At 45.4% G+C, this 17876-nt stretch overlaps 1 protein-coding gene across 2 annotated transcripts in view; it reads left to right on the top strand.

Moving 5' to 3' along the window:
• The first annotated feature begins 915 nt into the window (after positions 1-915).
• The window catches only part of POC1A (POC1 centriolar protein A), a 41863-nt gene continuing 24902 nt past the window's right edge, over positions 916-17876 (top strand). The window contains exons 1-8 of one of the 2 annotated variants that reach the window (XM_069865873.1): positions 916-1091; positions 1459-1629; positions 8019-8103; positions 8918-9089; positions 9771-9950; positions 10662-10769; positions 11812-11927; positions 16814-16947. In XM_069865873.1, coding sequence (XP_069721974.1) covers positions 8929-9089; positions 9771-9950; positions 10662-10769; positions 11812-11927; positions 16814-16947 — 699 coding nt within the window. In that variant the 5' untranslated portion in view covers positions 916-1091; positions 1459-1629; positions 8019-8103; positions 8918-8928. Of the gene's footprint in view, positions 1092-1458; positions 1630-6444; positions 6523-8018; positions 8104-8917; positions 9090-9770; positions 9951-10661; positions 10770-11811; positions 11928-16813; positions 16948-17876 lie in introns of those variants that run through there. The other variant, XM_069865872.1, reaches the window with a different exon arrangement.

Raw genomic sequence — 17876 nt, forward strand, 5'->3', positions numbered from 1 at the left:
TTCTCTTTATGAGCCTTTGTGGTGCACCTAGGTTTGCGATGAGGACCGTTCTGCGTACGTAGGAAAACAAAACACTAGATGCTCTTAGCAGGAAGTTCTCTGCTCCCTGAAGTTGGGCACTGTCTCTTTTTAGGTGAAAGAAAAATACTGGAAGATGCATAATAAAAACAACAGGAGTTGGAAACAACTGGCTTGGCCCCTCAGCTCTAATCGTGACAGTGTTCAGCCACTGCTTGCCCTCAGCAGTACTATCTGCTGTGAACGAGGCACCCAGCTTGAACCAGTGCTTGGCCATTCTCCAGCACCTGGTTTAGTGCGGCACTGGAGCAGGCGGTGCGTTCCTCATGCTGGTTCTCCGGGGAAGTCGCTCACACAGGACAAATTTCAGTGGATCACCTCCTCATTCTGCTCTTCTGCTTCTACTTGCATAGATTAAAAGTTATCACAAGCTTGAAAATTAGGCAGTAGCCATGCAGCTCTTGAACTGGTGTAAGTATGAATGAAGCTATGGAGGAGGCTGTGGAGCCTGCTCACATCTGCTGAGGGTCTGGTCCTTCTGTGCAGTGGTGGTTATTCAAGAAACCAGGCAGCCACTGAGGAGCAGAGTGTGATGTTCCTGCTGTTCTCCTGGCTGTGGCAGCAAGCTGTGTGGATACACACCTGTCTATTCAGCAGGCTGAGCAGGAGGGTTTGTGCATGGGACCCTCTAGGCTGTTCTGGACTTTACGTTCTGCCTCCCCTTTCCAGGTGCTTCCTTCTGTGCTTCGATAAAGCAGGATATGGCATCACTTTTGGTTTTGTCTTTAGAAGAGTAAACAAAACAGGCAGCCAAAAGCCAGCTGCTTAAAACACATTCCTCTGCTGTGACTGGGAGAAAATCTCTGCTTCGGATACAAGCATCCACTGTTTGCGTTGCTCATCCTCTTGGCAGGGGCTCTGGGCTTTGTGTGCCTCGCTTGGTTCAAACCTAACCTTTCTGATCTTTCTGGTTTTGAGATGCCTGATACGCTGTCTCTTCCTCCCATGGATCCTGGGTTCCAGCTGCTTCTCGCATCTCTAGGAGCTGATAAGATCTCGTACAATGGGTCAAGGTACAGTGACGAACAAGAATGCTCTTGGTCTTGATTGGGCTTTGTTTATCTATAAGTGATAAATGATGTGGTTTATCTATCTGTGCATTGCGGACCTGGCATTGAGCTGAAAGGGAGAGGAATGTGTCTGCTTTCCAAGAGGGAGTAAACCTGGCTAAGAAATGCGGGGCTGGGTGACTTGTGGTGGGAATTAAATTGTGAGAAGGCCTGAGGTGCTGCAGGGGTGGGACAGTGGCTTCTCCTACACCTCAGGATGACTCAGAGCAGCACATCTCAAACTCACTGCAGCTGTAACACCTCTCTTTTTTTGACTTGTCCATCTTCCTGTGACAACCTGCTCCTTTCTCCCCGCTTTCTGCGTTTGCAGGAGAAAATGGAATGAGTCACTTCCTGAAGGCAGAGATGGGAGAGGTGGCTGTGATCACTGGGTCCTGGCTCTCCACGCCAAAGGGTGGCACCCCTGCTGCCAGCAACTGCACGTTGGTTGCTGTTCCTTGGTTTGTGGGAGCAAGCTTAAAGTACTGAGGACTTTCAGGAGGTAAATTGAAAACCAAAAGCTGAATATGGATGCTTTTCAAGGACCAGAATGTATTGGGAACTGGCTTGTTAGGAGAATCTGTGTTTTGAGTGGAGGATTCACATCCGTTTGCAAAAGTCTGAAGCTATACAGTGAAATACACCCTGTTTCTTCTATTTCCCAGCATTAAAAATGCAGCATTGAAGCCGTGTTGCAGCATTTTGAAGGACTCGTGCTTAGATATAAAATTTCAAGAGGAAATACTGTACGGTAATGTTTGTGCATCTCCCTTGTCCTGCTGCTGGTGACCCTCCCTCTTCTAACAAGCTCTTCATTCACTGGCTTGATAGCAGCAAGCCTGCTTTTAGCACCATTTCCAGACTTTGCCACTGCTTAGAACAGGTTGTTACAGGTTGCTTGCTGCAATGTGTATTGATGAGGGAAGTTCTTTCCCCTTGCTTGGCAGAAGTATCCATAGTCCCTTTGAAAGGATAATTTGCCACCAGAGAGCCATTCCGGCTGCAGGACAGACCCCAGGACACAGGAGGAGTCCTTGTTCACAATCTTTGCTGCTCTGAAGGAGCTGTATCAGGGCTGTGGTAGTGCCTGGAGCATTGGGTCAGTATAGCTTTTGTTGAGCAGTTAAAGCTGGCTCAGGAATACGCATTGCCAGCTCTTCAAATACAGGGAGGGTATTTCAGGGCAAATTTCTTCATGCACCCTATTCCCTTTTTTATCAAATATGAGAAACAAAAAGCAAAGGGTCTGTGTGGTGATGGCCCTGCCGGGTGCGGGTGCGGGGTACGTACCCAACGAGTAGGGAACTCCGTGTCCCAAAGGTCTCAGCTCCATTTCTGTGAACTCGGGCAGCACTTTTCTAGTACCGGTCTCTGTGCACTTTGGGTTCTGGGTTGATGGGGGTTGATGCAATCGTGAGTTCAGCGAAGCCTGAACTCTGTTCACCCCTGCAGTCAAGAGCAGAGAAAGTTCAGGGACTGAAAGCAGCTGCCTGCCCTTGGTCAGCAAGATCAGCAGAGACTGCTTATTTAGCAAGCATCTAATTTTCAATAAACCAAAAATGCCTCTGGAGCCAAGGAGTTTGGGACTAGCCTGTGATGTGGGGAAGTGAGCGCTTATTCATACTGCAGAAGGAGAAATGTATGGACAAAAGAGGTGCATCTGTCCAGAAAGAACAGTTCCATGTCTGGGGCCACCTGTGCTGGGAGATATTTTAAAGTCGGCCTTGATCTACATTTGTGTAACAGACTTGAAGATCTTAGAGTGGCCAGTACAGTCCTCCTCTACACTGGACACTTTAAAGGCTCAGCTTGACAGGGTTCCAGATCATCTCATTTAAACTATACATCACCTAAAAGGGCTGGACCAGGTAATCCCCAAGTTTCCTTCCAACCTGCAATTCTGTGATTCAAAGACACTAGAACCATTGTAAGTGGTCGGAGACAACTTTGTAGATGCCCAGAAAGCTGCTGATGGGATTCTGGCTGGATCCAGCCTGCCAGGTTTTCTCACTCCTGAATCCTTCTACTCCTTTAGGCTAGTTTTGGAAACTGAGCTCTGTTCCCTCCACCACTCTCGGATGCCTGAGAAACTGTACAGGTTCACATAGGGAGTAGCGGTGTATTCCTCTGGCACTCCAGGACATGTCCTGGTGTCAGTATGTCTCTGTCCCCTTGTCACCCTTCCCCTCACCTCTGCGGCTCTACAGACGAGCAGTGAAAGTAGTTTAGGTCACCTGCAAAGACAAGGCAGCAAATAAAATACCATACTGCGATTAGCAGGGTGCTTCCTGGCTCTCTGCCTAGCAGATGCTTTGCATCTGAGACAGACAAATGTTCTCTTAGTGGCCCAAGCAGTCACAGAGCCTGGATTCTCCTGACCATTTGCCTCATGACAGCAGAGCACCCCTGCATGCTGAGTGCTGAGGAGGGGTGACGGGCTCCCTGCCCTGTCAGTCTGCTCCTCTCGTTGCTAGAATCAGCTCATGTCGAGTTCCTCCCTCTTTTCAAGGCTCTGATAACAAGCACCCAGGACAGCCAGGTGACCTTTGGCTGAGCTTCCTCTTTAAACTCCGGTGGCTTTTGCTTCATTGCCTAGTTGTTATGCAGCCTCTATAAGCTCCAGTGGTTTTTGCTTCATTGCCTAGTTGTTACACAGCAGTAAAGATCTGTCCTGATAGCAGCAGAATCTTCTCTCCTCCCCTTACCCCTCTAACACAGGATCAAAGCTCTCTTAAGTTGCTCGAACAAATTTGCATTTAGGTCAGCGAGCGATTTACTTGAAAGATTTTTTTTTCTCCCATCTTGTTTCTTAACTCCATAAAAAAGGAAAATAAGCACAAAGGCAGGTGGGAGAAAAAAAGATGTGGGCTATAAATAAATGGGGTTTGTACACATGGGAGGACAAAGTCATTAGTAAGAGAGAAAATCACCGATGTGGCAGCAAGCTGCATCTTTGGCTGATGGAAAACAGCATCTCCCCATGGAAGCAATGGGACCATGTCATTGTCATTGGCTGAGCTCCTTGGTGGACCTGGTCCCCTCTGCGGTGCCTCAGCTGTCTGCAGCTGTCTCCTTCCATGGCAGAAATGAGGGAATCTGCAATTTCTGTCACCTTATAGCTGTCTGCTCAGGCTGTCCGAATCCCTGCTGTGCTCCCTGGATGGTCAGTGTCCCATCCCAGACGCTTGGGTTGATGTATGCCAAAGCATCACAGGGTTGGTTGCTCAAGGCTCCTGCCTCCACCTCTGGGTGTATTAGGATAGGACACAAAACAGCTGTGGAAGACCTGTGCTGGGATCATAGTGGTCACAGAGACAGGATGACCTTGTTCTGAGCGTGACTGGGAGACCCGGGTGCAGTTGCTGGTTCCATCTTAGCTTGTGGGCATTGCCTTGACCAACTCCACATCTCTTGGTGCTTCCTCTGTAGACAGCAAATGTTTCTTGCTGCCTTGTCTTGTTGAGAACTTCAGGGAAACAGTCTCATTTCTGGACCCTGGCACTCTGGCCCTCAGCTGGCATAGTCTTAAAACTGCAGGAGCTGTTATAGAGACTGGTGTGCACAGCAGTTCAAATATTGACAGGACACGTGAGACCTGGGCTTTGCGATATAGAAGCGGTAAGTTCAGTGCAGTTTAGTTGTTAAACTTAGACCCACTTGCTCTCGTGAGAAGTTCGGGGCTTTCTGAACTGGGCTTGGCTTAGCTGTAATTTCATTACACTTGAATTCCGAGTGACTCTGATGCTGTGCAAGAGCTTTGTTGCCTCGCAGCGTGCAGGGGCTGCAGCCTTCGCAGGGGCTCTCTCGTTAGGACAGAGGTGGCAGATCCCAGGGCTTCTGGTTTCTTCATGATTTGTGGCCGTCCAGATAACCCAGGGGAGGACGGGCTGAGAATTACTGTACGATGTCTAAGCTACAAGCTGGGAAGTGGTGTTTGAAAAAGGCTAACTCAATGCTTCTTGCACCTAGAGTTAGAGTAGTCTTAAAGAAAGAAGCTGGCTAGCTCGCCATGAATCATCTTTAATGAAATCATGTTCCATTTTATCCAATTTTCGTGCTTATTTCTGTGTCTTTATAAAACTAAAGGCTGGCAGAGGCCTCAGCCTGCCCTCAGGTGGCCATCTGAAGAAAACCAGGGGTCTCACTGCTGGTGGTGGTGAAGATTGAGATTGGACATTAAAAAGAAATTCTTAACGATGAGGGTGGGGAGGAGCTGGCCCAGGTTGCCAAATGGTAGCGTGAGAAACACTCATTCACTGGTAAAAGATTGAAAAGGACAAAGTCTTTGAAAAAAGGAAATAATATTTTTGTTTTACAACTCAGGGCTGAATCGGATGCCCTTCTAAGAATGGCATGACATCTTCCAAAAGCAGTGGGTATATATCCTAGTTTTAGACAATGAACTGTATAAATTCTCAAAGAACATTCATTCATTTTCAGATTATCCAACCACGTCTGGAGACTCCCTTCAGATTCTCTCCTGACCTAAAACAGCTACAAGACAGATCTGTATGACGAGATGCAAACCGGCTGCAGCAGAATTTATCAGTTCTCACAGTCTGCCCCACACCTGGTGATGTTCAAGGCCAGGTTGGATGGGGCTTAGAGCAGCTTGACCCAGTGGGAGAAGAGAAGGCTCTGGAGGGACCTTAGAGCAGCTTCCAGGACTGAGAGGGGCTCCAGGAAAGCTGGGGAGAGCTTTTTCTAAGGGCATGGAGTGATATGAGGAGACCTTACTGCTCTACACAACTACCTGAGAGGAGGTTGTGGAGAGGAGGGAGCTGGGCTCTTCTCCCAAGGGACAGGGCGAGAGGGAATGGCCTCAAGCTCCACCAGGGGAGGTTCAGGCTGGACATCAGGAAAAAAAATTTCACAGAAAGGGTGATTGGTCCCTGGCAGAGGCTGCCCAGGGAGAGGGTTGAGTCCCCTTCCCTGAGGGGTTTAAGGGACGGGTGGACGAGGTGCTGAGGGACATGGGTTAGTGATGGATGGGGATGGTTGGACTCGATGATCCGGTGGGTCCTTTCCAGCCTAGTGATTCTATGACAGGACGGGGAGGGGAACGGCTTTAAATCCGCAGGGGGAAGATTGACATTAGACACTAGGAGGAAACTGATGACGCTGCGGGTGACGAGGCGCTGGCTCCGGCTGCCCAGGGTAGCCGCGGCTGCCCCAGCCCCGGAGGCTCCAGCCGAGGCTGGTTGGGTCTTGAAGCAGCCGGACCCGGCGGGTTTAACGCCCCTTCCACCCCAAACCCTCCCGTGCCTCCCTGCGGGCCCCTGGCGGCAGACCGGAAGTGCCGCGAGCCACTTCCGCTCCGGGGCGGGGCCGTTGCTACGGGAGGCGCTGAAACTGAACGGCGGCGCGGGGGGGGAACATGGCGGCCGCGGGCATGGTGAGGGGGCTCGGCGCCGCCCCGAGGGGACGGGCTGTGGCTGCTGGTGGCAGGGGTTCAGCCCTGCCGGGGGGGGGAAAGGGCTGGAGCTGCTCAGCCCCGGGGTTCGGGGCCACCGGGGTCTCCCGGGTTCGGTGTTACCGGGAAGGGGCTGGAGCTGCTCAGCCCTGGGATTCGGAGCCACTGGGGTCTCCCGGTGCCCGGGGTTCGGTGCTACCGGGAGGGAAGGGGCTGGGGCTGCTCAGCCCCGGGGTTCGGGGCCACCGGGGTCTCCCAGGTTTGGTGCTACCGGGAGGCAAGGGACTGGAGCTGCTGAGCCCCGGGATTCGGGGCCACCGGGGTCTCCCAGTGCCCGGGATTCGGTGTTACCGGGAGGGAAGGGGCTGGAGGTGCTCAGCCCCGGGATTCGGGGCCACTGGGGTCTCCCGGTGCCCGGGTTTCGGTGTTACCGGGAGGGAAGGGGCTGGGGCTGCTCAGCCCCGGGGTTCGGGGCCACCGGGGTCTCCCAGGTTTGGTGCTACCGGGAGGGAAAGGGCTGAGGCTGCCGGTGCGCCGAGGTCTCCCGGTGCCTGGGGCTTCGGTGCTACCGGGAGAGGAAGGACTGGAGCTGCCCAGCCCCGGGGTTCGGTGCCCCCGAGAAGGAAGGGCCTGGGGCTGCTGTTGCTCAGGGTTCGGTGCTACCGGGAAGGGCTGGAGGTGCTCAGCCCCAGGGTTCGGGGCTACCGGGGGCTGCCGGTGCCCGGGGCTTCGGTGCCACCGGGAGGGAAGGGGCTGGAGCTGCTCAGCCCCGGGGTTCGGGGCCACCGGGGGCTGCCGGTGCCCCGGGGTTCAGCCCTGATGGGAGGGGAGGGGCAGGTGCAGCTGGTGCCCGGGGGTTCGGTACTACCGGGGGATGCTAGTGCCCGGGGTTTGGTGCCACAGGGGCTGCTTAATATTTTCATTTTCTCCCCCCGACCTCAGTTTTTGTTTGGCACCGCAAGATGCTGCGTAGGGACGTGCTGCGTTCCCCAGACAGAGGGGAAGGGTGGTGGGTCAGTCTGTTTTGCTGTGGTTCTGATTGAGTCTGCCCCGACACATCTGATTAAAACTTCCAGATCGGTCCCTTCTGTGCAAGCAGAAGCCTCGTGGCTGCACCCGCGCCGAGATGAGCGGCTGTCAGAGCAAAGTTGAGCTCGACCGCCTGCTGGAGCGGTCATCGATGTGGCTGATATGTCCCAAAGTCAGCCCTGGGGTCTCTGTACCAGCAGCATGTTGTAAAAATGTGTGAATGATTTGTGGAAGTCACCTAAGATCCAGGGAGGGCAGCAGCCTGGATAATTTGCCTCTTTAAAAGTCTGTTGATACATGTGAAATTTGCATTTTGTGTTGCACGATGTTTGTGTCTCTGCTCAACTTTTGTGGGATAAATGCGTGGTTTGCGTGTTGTAGAAATTAAATGGTTTTATTGTGCAAAGATGGTTCTTAATCTACAGTGCCTGAACGTTATTGTCTTATAGGAAGATCCGTCCCTGGAGAGACACTTCAAAGGCCACAGAGATGCTGTCACAAGTGTGGACTTCAGTCTCAATAAGAAACAATTGGGTAAATTGTCTCTCTGTGCTTTGAGGGCCAAATGGTAAAGAAAGAGCTTCTCTCCTGTAGTTAAATGGAGGGAGCACTAGAGGTACTGAGCTGTGCAAGAACAAAGAACTTATTTTCATGATAGAGAGATTTTGGATAATTTCAGGATGTAATGTGTGCTTTGAAAAAACCACAAGTTTTTGTGTTGGAGCATTATTTTCCTTATTTTTTTATTAACATCAGTCCTGGGGAAGCCATGACATTGTTACTTAATATCCATGCTAGACAATGACTTGCTGTAATTATGACTGATAATCCAATCTTTTGATGCTGGCCTGTGTGCTTAATCTACTTTTAGACAGTTGTCTCCCCTTAATTTTTAATATCCCTAAGGAAAGGTGTTCCCTGTGTGAATTGTCTTTAAGCCACTGACTCACAGGGCTTCTCTGCTTAATCTGCAATGTGTTATTTGGTGTTTGATCTTCTGCAACTGGTAGATGCCTGTGCTTCCCAATAAAAAAGTGATGAGGTAACCTTCACCCACAGACTTCTTATGTGCTTCTTTAAGATGTATTTACTTGGATCAAGTTTTGCAACTCATGTGGCATTTGCCTCTCCAGTTGTTGCATGGCCTCATTCTTGGAAGAAAACTGTCAGTCCAAGCCACTGCATGACTTTGTTTGAATTACTTGTGAAAAATACAGCATGCAATACATTGGTGAAGCTTCAAGGACAATGTGCTTGAGGCTTCTGGAAGCTGTCATGGTGAAATGAGCATGAAATGAAGTTTTGGAGGAGATCTAATCCAAGTTTGTGGTTTGTTTTTGTATTTCAGCAAGTGGCTCGATGGATTCATCTGTGATGATCTGGAGTATGAGACCTCAGATCAGAGCCTATCGCTTTGTGGGCCACAAAGATGCAGTGATGTGTGTTCAGTTTTCGCCATCTGGTCACCTGGTGGCTTCAGGCTCTAGAGACAAAACAGTCCGTTTATGGATTCCCAGTATGTAAGTATCTGTTCCTCTCTCTCTTTTTGTGCTCATCAGTGGTGAGTTGGATTTCTCTTCCCCTTCCTCATCCAGTCTCTTTCCTCCTAGCAAATTGATCCTTTGCTTCTTGGCCAGCATTAAACAAGATACTGAAACACAAGTTGGGGTTTAGTGATGCAAGTACTTGTTCTATAAGCAGGGTGGAGGTTACAAGCTTGCATGTTTGCTGTAATCCACAAAGCCATTAGGAGCTTTTAATCTTTATTTCTTGGTCTAAAACTAGTAACTCCGTCTTCTACTGATAGTAAGGGATGGCATATTCCCAGGATAAAACTACTTTCGACTGCATATTCAATTTTTTGTGAGCTTGCATGTGACTAACAAGAATTTACTTACCCTTTCAGTACCTTAGCCATCCATTTTTGAGTAGAGGGTTTAGTTGCTTTAACTCGTTAAGACTTGTCCAGTTGGCTGAGAGACCTCATAACTTCCATTATTTCACTCTGCAATGTGTTGTTTTAAGTGGTATGTCTACAGCAAGAAACGCTAAATTGAAATACAACACAAACAAGAGAATGTTGAAGAACTACTACTCAAAGACTTAATCTTGCTCAGCATACAGAAGCTTTGTGTTTGCAGGTACATGATGTCTTTGCTGTCATATTGTGGAGTTTTAAAATATTCTTTCTTTCCATATAGCAAAGGAGAATCTACTGCTTTCAAGGCTCATACAGCAACTGTAAGAAGTGTTCATTTCTCCAGTGATGGCCAGTCCTTAGTTACAGCTTCTGATGACAAAACAGTCAAGGTGTGGACAGTTCACAGGCAGAAGTTTCTCTTCTCACTGAGTCAACACATAAACTGGGTCCGCTGTGCCAGGTAAGTACAGCTTTCTGACAAATAGAGATGGAGATTTATGCCTCAAAGCAGAGACTGAGTATCATGGTCTCATGTAAAACATTTCTATTCAGCTGTGTGTAGTGACTGAAATTAATTGGTAACCTGAGGAGGGATCCCTTCAGATGGTGGCTGTGTTACCCACTTTGTGTTTTGTTTCTACAATGATCTTTGTCAACCAGAGCCTTTCCTGCTAGTGATTTGTTCTGTGTTTTGCTTTTACCTGGTCTGGAAGCTTCTGCATCTTGAAGCTGCTGAGAGAAGCCAAATGAGAGATTTGTATTATAATTGTTACTTTAGCTTAGTCTAAGACTTGATGCGTCCAAATAATAATCCAAATGCTGAAAGTGCTCCATAATAAAAATATTACTTCCTCATAACTGTCTTCAGATTTGGTTTTCAGTTGCCAATCTTGGTTATTCTGAGAAGTGTTTACGTATAAACGTGCATCTATGATAAAACTACAGTGTCTCTGTAGGTGAAAAGTTCGTCACAGTTCTTGAATGTGGCAGTGGTAGTGACTGGTGGTACTGTAGATGCCCCAGTAGAATGTTTTTCTATATGTGTGATGATGTTCTGTAGTGAGTGACCTAAGTCCTGATTGCCAACGTACCCTGATGGTGGCAAAATCCAGTTGACCCTGTACACGTTTTGTCTGGGGAGATTTTTTAATTGCTACAACTCTTATTTTAGATTCTCACCTGATGGACGATTGATAGTGTCAGCCAGCGATGATAAAACTGTCAAACTGTGGGATAAAACCAGCAGAGAATGCATACACTCCTTCTGTGAGCATGGGGGGTAAGTACCTTGCAGCACCCGAGTACCAGCCTTCTCATCTCTCAAATGGGGATGCCTGCTGAATGCTGTCGTACACATTAAGCCTTTGTTTCTTTGTACTTATTTATTTTTTGAGGCGCTTAAATTCTTTATTTCTTCTGGTTCTGTTAAGCTTTTAAATTTTGCTCTGAGTTGAAGTAAATTAGAAGAGGACAAGTGTACTGGCAGGTTGGTACTTGGATGCTTCATTTCATCCTCAAATTCAGAAAAACAGCTGTTGAATCAAGACTTTTTTCATGAAGAATATTGAGCCACAGCAAAAGTTAATTTGTCCATAAACACAAAAGTCCTTACAGAACTGAGACTATAATCTTCCTAGTTTCTTGTACTTAGAAATTCATGCAAACTTTGAAAATCTCCGTGTTCTAGGCATCTATTACAAGAATACTTAAAGGATAATTAATTTTATCCAATTTCTTGCATGGAGTGGTTGAATAGTTACCAGATGCTCTTCACTGAAGACTCTACTGTACTTGTGTGTTCAAAAATAAGAATTGATTGCATTCAGGTCCAGGAAGGAATTTGATCTCAGCCTCACCACCTTCTAAGTGGCAACACATGATTTCAGGCACAAATTCAACGGGTTCCATCTTAAAATTAGTTAAGAGTAGTAGAATAAAAATAACCCACTCAGACTTGTACACAGCACTCTACAAATCTTGTTAACTTAATAGCAGACATATATTATGCAGATTTTAAATGAACACCTGAAAATGTTGTTGTGACAGTCAGATCCATCACACAGATCCATCAGGAGGCTTTTATCTACAGCTACTACACCTGTAAGGCAGAATGTTGAAGGCAGTATGCTTGGCTATAACCTTGCAGTCTATTTAGGTTTATAAGCAAGGTCTGAAAAGAATTTTAGCAATATAAATTTTCAGGTTATTTCCCCCTTTCTATAATATTCAATGCATCATATGTAGCTTCCCTTCTTGAAAAGGCATTTTTGATCCTTAGCAAGAGTTGAATGTAAACATTTGGATTTCACTGCAATTTACAGGTTTGTGAATCATGTGGATTTTCATCCCAGTGGTACGTGCATTGCTGCGGCTGGTACCGATAACACGGTGAAAGTGTGGGACGTTAGGATGAATAGACTCCTTCAGCATTATCAAGGCAAGTTAAGATCTTAGAGATATTGGACCTCTCCACATATTTTCATATGAATTGCTCTGAAGTCCAAGGACTGCATCACCTGCTGCTTCTCCAGAGAGGCACTGGCATAAGGCTGGCAGTGGAAACCTTTTTTTTCGTGCTTTGCTTTGTATTAGCTCCAAGACCAATTTTCACACTTGGTGAGAAATGCCTCTGTTCTGATGGCTTTCTCTGTCTCTTTACTCTGTAAAAGGATGTCACCTTTGCCTCCAAATAAGCCTATAGGAGGAGTTGGATGCATTCCAAACGAAGTAAAAGGTTAGGTTTTGCATGAGAAAACTAGGAGAAGTTAACAAAAGAGCGAAATCAAAATCAACCAATTGCAATTCTATACTGTGATTCACATTTACAGTTCCAATATCTCCTTTGGCTTTCATCTTCCAGAATTCGATTTGACCTTGTTGTGGCTTGTCCAGATTGGCTTGTCTTGGGAGTAACTAGCTTTTATATTTAGGAATCTGCATTTTTCTTCCCTCTTCCCCCTTACCTGCGAAATGGCATCTCTGCCGATTACCTGTTCTTGTCAAACCGTTTAGTGCTGCTGTTTGGTAAAACTGGGTAGAAAAAGGGTCCTGAATGCCAGGTAGAAAAGAGTAGTAAAACTGTTTGCAGTAGATTCCTGTTAACTTTGCAAACTAAGAAACAAAAATCGAGTTCCAAATTATAGCTGTTGGTCCTCCTTGCTTTATGTAACTAAAGTTGCTTTTTAAAGTGCTTTTAACTTTGTATCCTATTACTTATAAGGTAATGAAAGAATTTGCAGAGTCTCTCAATAAACACTCTCTAGTTTCCCTTGATAGAGAAAAGCAGAGGAAGCGTAGCAGTGTGCAAGGAGCAGATTTGTTCTGTTTGTCTGCCTTCACAGCAACCTGTGAAAGAATAGACCTCTTCTGGTAGATAAGAGTAGTGAGAGTTGCTTATCTCGAGGCAAATGCAGAATGTCTGTAGAGAAGCTATTAAGATTATGAAAGTCCTTTCGGTTCTGTAAAGGAGTAAATAAAAGCTCCCCCGAAAGAGGTTGCTGTGGAGTGAGAACAGTCTGCAGACTGTAGAATCCTGCCATGATTCTACTGCATGTAGTGTGCTGTTCTTTTGCTCTTTGCACAGAGATGGAAACACCATTATGATCTATTGATCTGAGTGCTAAGCACCAAACGCTGACACCACCATCACTGGAATGGATTTTTTTCTTGGGTAGAATACAAATATCATATTTCTAGCATCAGCTTCCTGCGCGTAGATTGTTTTATTCCTGACTTCAAAATGTGAGGTTTTCCTCTAAGTGTATTCTCCCTGTGTAGTCAAGTTGGGCACTCTTTGAACTCTTTCATCTGTAAACCCACCTGAACTCCTTGAACACTCATGTAATATAACGAATTTTATTTCTTCAATTATTCTTATGGGATCACAATCACTTCCAGCTTTGACAGTTAACAGGATCTAATGGAAAACAAACCTATCAAGGACTGTTCACCAGTATTCCGCATTACAATGAGGAATATTGAATTGTGAGTCTTGGTGTAAGAATTCTTGTTAACTTGTATGAACTTGTTAATCTGTATTAACAAGTATTAATAATAGTTATGTATTGCTAACATCGAAACTTGGAAATGACTTTCTGAAGTCTTGTTGCTAAAACACGTACCATGTGTAAATACTTGAACAGCAGCAGATTGCCCTTTAATGTACTTTATCAGCCTTTCGACAGTAGCCAGATCTGCAGTGTGTGTTTCCAGTCACAGTTTAACTTGGCTCAAAATTAATCTCTTCCTGCTTTACACTGACTGCAATTTAATTGTCTGAGTCTGGTGTGGTTTAGGTTTGGCTGCCAGGTTTATTTTTTGTGCCTTGGAGTTCTGTGTTTCCTCTGTATCCCACCCTTTCTGGATGAGGTTTTAGTCTGACACCCTTGCTATCAAAGCGATCTTTTCCTGTTATGAGTGTTATTTTTAACAGCTTCTGTGTAAATCCTAATTGTGTATTAAGCTTTGGACTAGACATAGTCATAAAAGCCAAAGAAACCTAAAACTGCAGTGGTAGCTGCGCGCAGTCACTTCATGCATGTCTGACCAAACCAACGTGTTTCTAACATGTTCTGGGGATGTGTCTGTAGCCTTGCTTTTCCCAAGGTTTATGCACTTGCCTTTTAGCTAAACCGGATTCAGTTGTGTGGCTCTCACAGCTTGCAGAATCATAGAATTCCTCAGTTGGAAAAGATCTTTGAGATCATCAAGACCAACAGGACCTCAGTCCCACTAGAGGGCATCTCTTCCCTCGGTATGTGCTTATGCTGCCTGATTTCGAGGGAATCCATTTTAAAGGTTTAATTTTATTCAGAAGTTCATGGGTCAGTAGCCCCGCCACAGCCTCTTGCGTGTTAAAGTTAGATTGTTTTCCAAAACTGATCACACTTTTAGCAGTGTTGCTGCTCTTGCCAGGACCGCTTTCAACTATGGCATTTGTAAATGAAAGTTGGAATTGTAGAGCAAACTGCGGAAACCTTTTGTGTGCATTTTTTAGTAAAGCTAAGTATGCTCTGGTCACGTTCACTGCAGACCAGACGGATGCTTTATTCAAATTCAGCACTTACTTCTTTGTAAAGCAGATTGTTCCCTACAAAAATAGCCAATGTTTACTACCTGATACTTATTTTCCCAGTGTGGGGTTGGTTGTGAGGCATCTCTATTGCAGGTCTATGAAACAGCTCTTTTTAAAAAGAGCAGTTGGTCCTTTTGTGCAGTTCAGCTGGGGCTGGATGCTGGTGATACATTCACCGGGGACTGTGGCTGTGTCAGGTCCATCCTCATTTGTCTTCTGGCTGCTGGTTACTAAGAGGTTACATTCACTGATTGCATAAAAGTAGTATTGCCAAGCTTGGGACAGTGGTGTTTGGTCATTCCATAGGCTGGCATGACTCTATTTTAGTAACCAAACCCCAGCAGAAGCTTCTTAATTGGCTGTTATTTGTCTGGTGGAAGGTTAGGCTTGCAGGAGATGCCACCTTGTGCTGCACTGGATGTATTGTTCGCCACATGAAATCAAGTGAAGTTGCAGGGTGTGTTGGTGAGTTTTTGGAGAGGTGTTGTGGATGGTCTTGTGGGAGGTATGAGCTGTTTTGGAAGAAGAGAGATGAAGTTTTCTCTGAGCTTGCAACGGCCAAGAACTCCTCGGGCACAGAAGCTGCAAGTGCTTACACAGTCAGTGATTTCTTTCCATAATGGAAAGGTTTTCTGGTGAAACTGGAAATAGTTTATTCGTTGTCTGGAACTTGGAGGGTATATCATTAACTTCATCTGTTTCTGGTGTGATTCCTTTCTTAGTTGCCAAAATATGGTTGCATTTATCTGAATATAGACATTAATGGGTTGAGGAAAATTACAGATCACTTGGGATAAAGTTTTCAAAGGAGAAATATATTTAGCACTCTTTCAGGAGATAAACCTCCGTGTAGACTTTTTCCTCCTTCAATACATAGTGTGATACAGGGCTGAGGGTATGGAGGAAGATCTAACTGTGTGGCAGAGGCAGCATTCACCAACAAGAGTAACTATTTAGGAGTTACCTGTGGTGAGTTAATGCTTTCTTCTGTGTTTTTTAATAGTCCAGGTCAAGAGGAGTTATGTTCTCAGAACTTAAGCTGAGGTATCTAATGTTTCCAAGAGTTTAATAACTTTTCTGTTTTAAAATGGAGCAAGATTACTTCAGATTTCTGCTTCAAATCTGCATCTTCAAAAGATAATATTTGATTCTAGTGTCTTTAAAATTGTATTTTAAGTTGTTTGGGTTTTTTTTAACTGCCGTTTGGATTTGGAATACACAGTAGATTCTCAAGGGAATGTAAGCTTAGTTGGGGGAGATGTACTGATAGTAGTAGATTTGAGGTACCAGAACATTTGGAGAGCACGTAGTATGATTAAGAATAATTAGATAGTTGAAACCTTCTTCAAGCACAGTCTTAATATTCCATACTGTCATATACATTCACAAAGCTGTGCATATGGGAAGTACTACATGTTCTCATAAATTAATATGTTCAATAAATCTGTTTTGTCCAAGTTTGGAGAAGGGAAAGAAAAGCCCTGCATTAGGTAGATGTTTAACACTACCGTGGACTTAAAATGTAATTTGTCGTTGCTCTTAGACCATTTTCTTTAACTCTTTTCAAAATAACTCTTAGGCTTCATCGTCATACAGGAAGGATTGCTTTGTTGGAAGTTGGCACTCGTGATAGTTTGTCTCTTCATTCTTATTTTAACATTTTTGGTGAGGTGACTTGGATTGCTGAAGGAATAAAGCTTATACTGGACCTTTTTCAAGTTGTGGTTCTTCCTTCCTAGTTTCTCTGAAACCCAGCCTTGGCTAGAATCAGGTAGTAAACCAAAAGAACCTGTGCAATGCCAGCTCTGAGTTTGTCTTTCATCATAATTTCAGTCTTAACGTACCAGCATACAGATTTTATGCTAGAATCACTTTGGAGTAAGAACAGCAGCTCCATGGTAGTAAAATACGTCAACGTCCAGCTCTCTCATAGAATCGTATGGCTCACTTGTGCATGTGATTATTTTGGGGGCTATGCTGGAAGCTTTTGTAGTCTTAAATCTCCCAGAAAAACTGGCAAAGCTTTCTTTTTCCTTTCAATAAAGTCGTGCCTATTTTTACAAGAATTGAATACTGCCCTTGTTCCCCAGTGCTTCGAAGAGTTTGTGTGGAATGTTTCCCCATGATAATTTTCCTGTTGAACTTTATAACAGAAAATTGGAATGTGCTTGTACTTTATTTTATTCTTTTGCCTTGGGCTTCTGTAAACTGGTCTTGGTGATTATTATGTATGTTTTTTCCATCTTCAGTGCACAGCGCAGTGGTAAACAGTCTTTCCTTTCACCCCTCTGGAAACTATCTGGTTACTGCTTCCAATGATTCAACTCTTAAAATCCTGGACTTGATAGAAGGAAGACTTCTGTATACTCTTCATGGTCACCAGGTGAGACAAAGCCTCTTATACAGTAACGTACAAGGCTATAACAAACTGGGTAAGTTTGTGCTCGAGCCTTTTATTCTTCGTGGCAAGAAGCCGTTGGAAAACTTCCTTGCATAAAAGGATGATGGTGGTACTAAGAATAATTTTGAGATCATGACTGCTTTAGAGGGAGAGGGAAGGAGGTAAGGCAGGAATGGAGAGGATGAGAAAACAAGGCAAAAAGGGGAGGACTTAGACTTAGGCTTAAATCCTGAGGGGCACAGTCAGAGCTGCACCTCAGACTCTAATCCTGGGTCTGTCCTGCACTCTCTGTATCACAGCTCTGACACCCTCCCTAGTGGGTGCAGATAACCTCTCCTGACTTAAATGTTATGAGGATAAATGCTGTTCAACTGACAGCAGACTGAGGGACGGTAGTGGTAAAATGAAGGAAATATATTTTAGGACCCAATTTGGGAACATGTTTTCATTTTGTTAAATCTGAATTAAATAATTAAAGGTGATAAAAGCTGCTGGTTGGTTTAAGTTTAACTGATTGGCCTATTAGTATTATGCTGCTGGATGTGTTGCTTGTAAGGTTAATTAGATGAATGCTTGGAGCTCTCCTTTTAAATGTTAAATGAAAATAGACAGACCAGTTTCATTGTCCATACTGAATGGGGCTCAAAGGCATGAAAAAGGAAATCTGCTTTAAAGGTTCCGTTTCCAAAGGGACAGAGAGAACAGAAATCCTATCCTTAACCTACCCTAACCTACTTTTCTCTCTGTTAGAGTGTAGGCTGAGTCTTAAAGCATCAAAACTACCTGGACAAAAATCACAGCTTGAAGCTGTTGGGGGTGAAGGAGATGGCTCTGGGCAGTAATTGTAGCTGTGTGAGCTGAAAAGCTGATAATTCAGGCTTCTTGTGGCTTGTTTAGTGACTGCCTTGTCT

This window comes from Phaenicophaeus curvirostris, chromosome 11 (genome assembly GCF_032191515.1).
Source record: "Phaenicophaeus curvirostris isolate KB17595 chromosome 11, BPBGC_Pcur_1.0, whole genome shotgun sequence".
In the NCBI taxonomy this organism is placed as follows: Eukaryota; Metazoa; Chordata; class Aves; order Cuculiformes; family Cuculidae; genus Phaenicophaeus; species Phaenicophaeus curvirostris.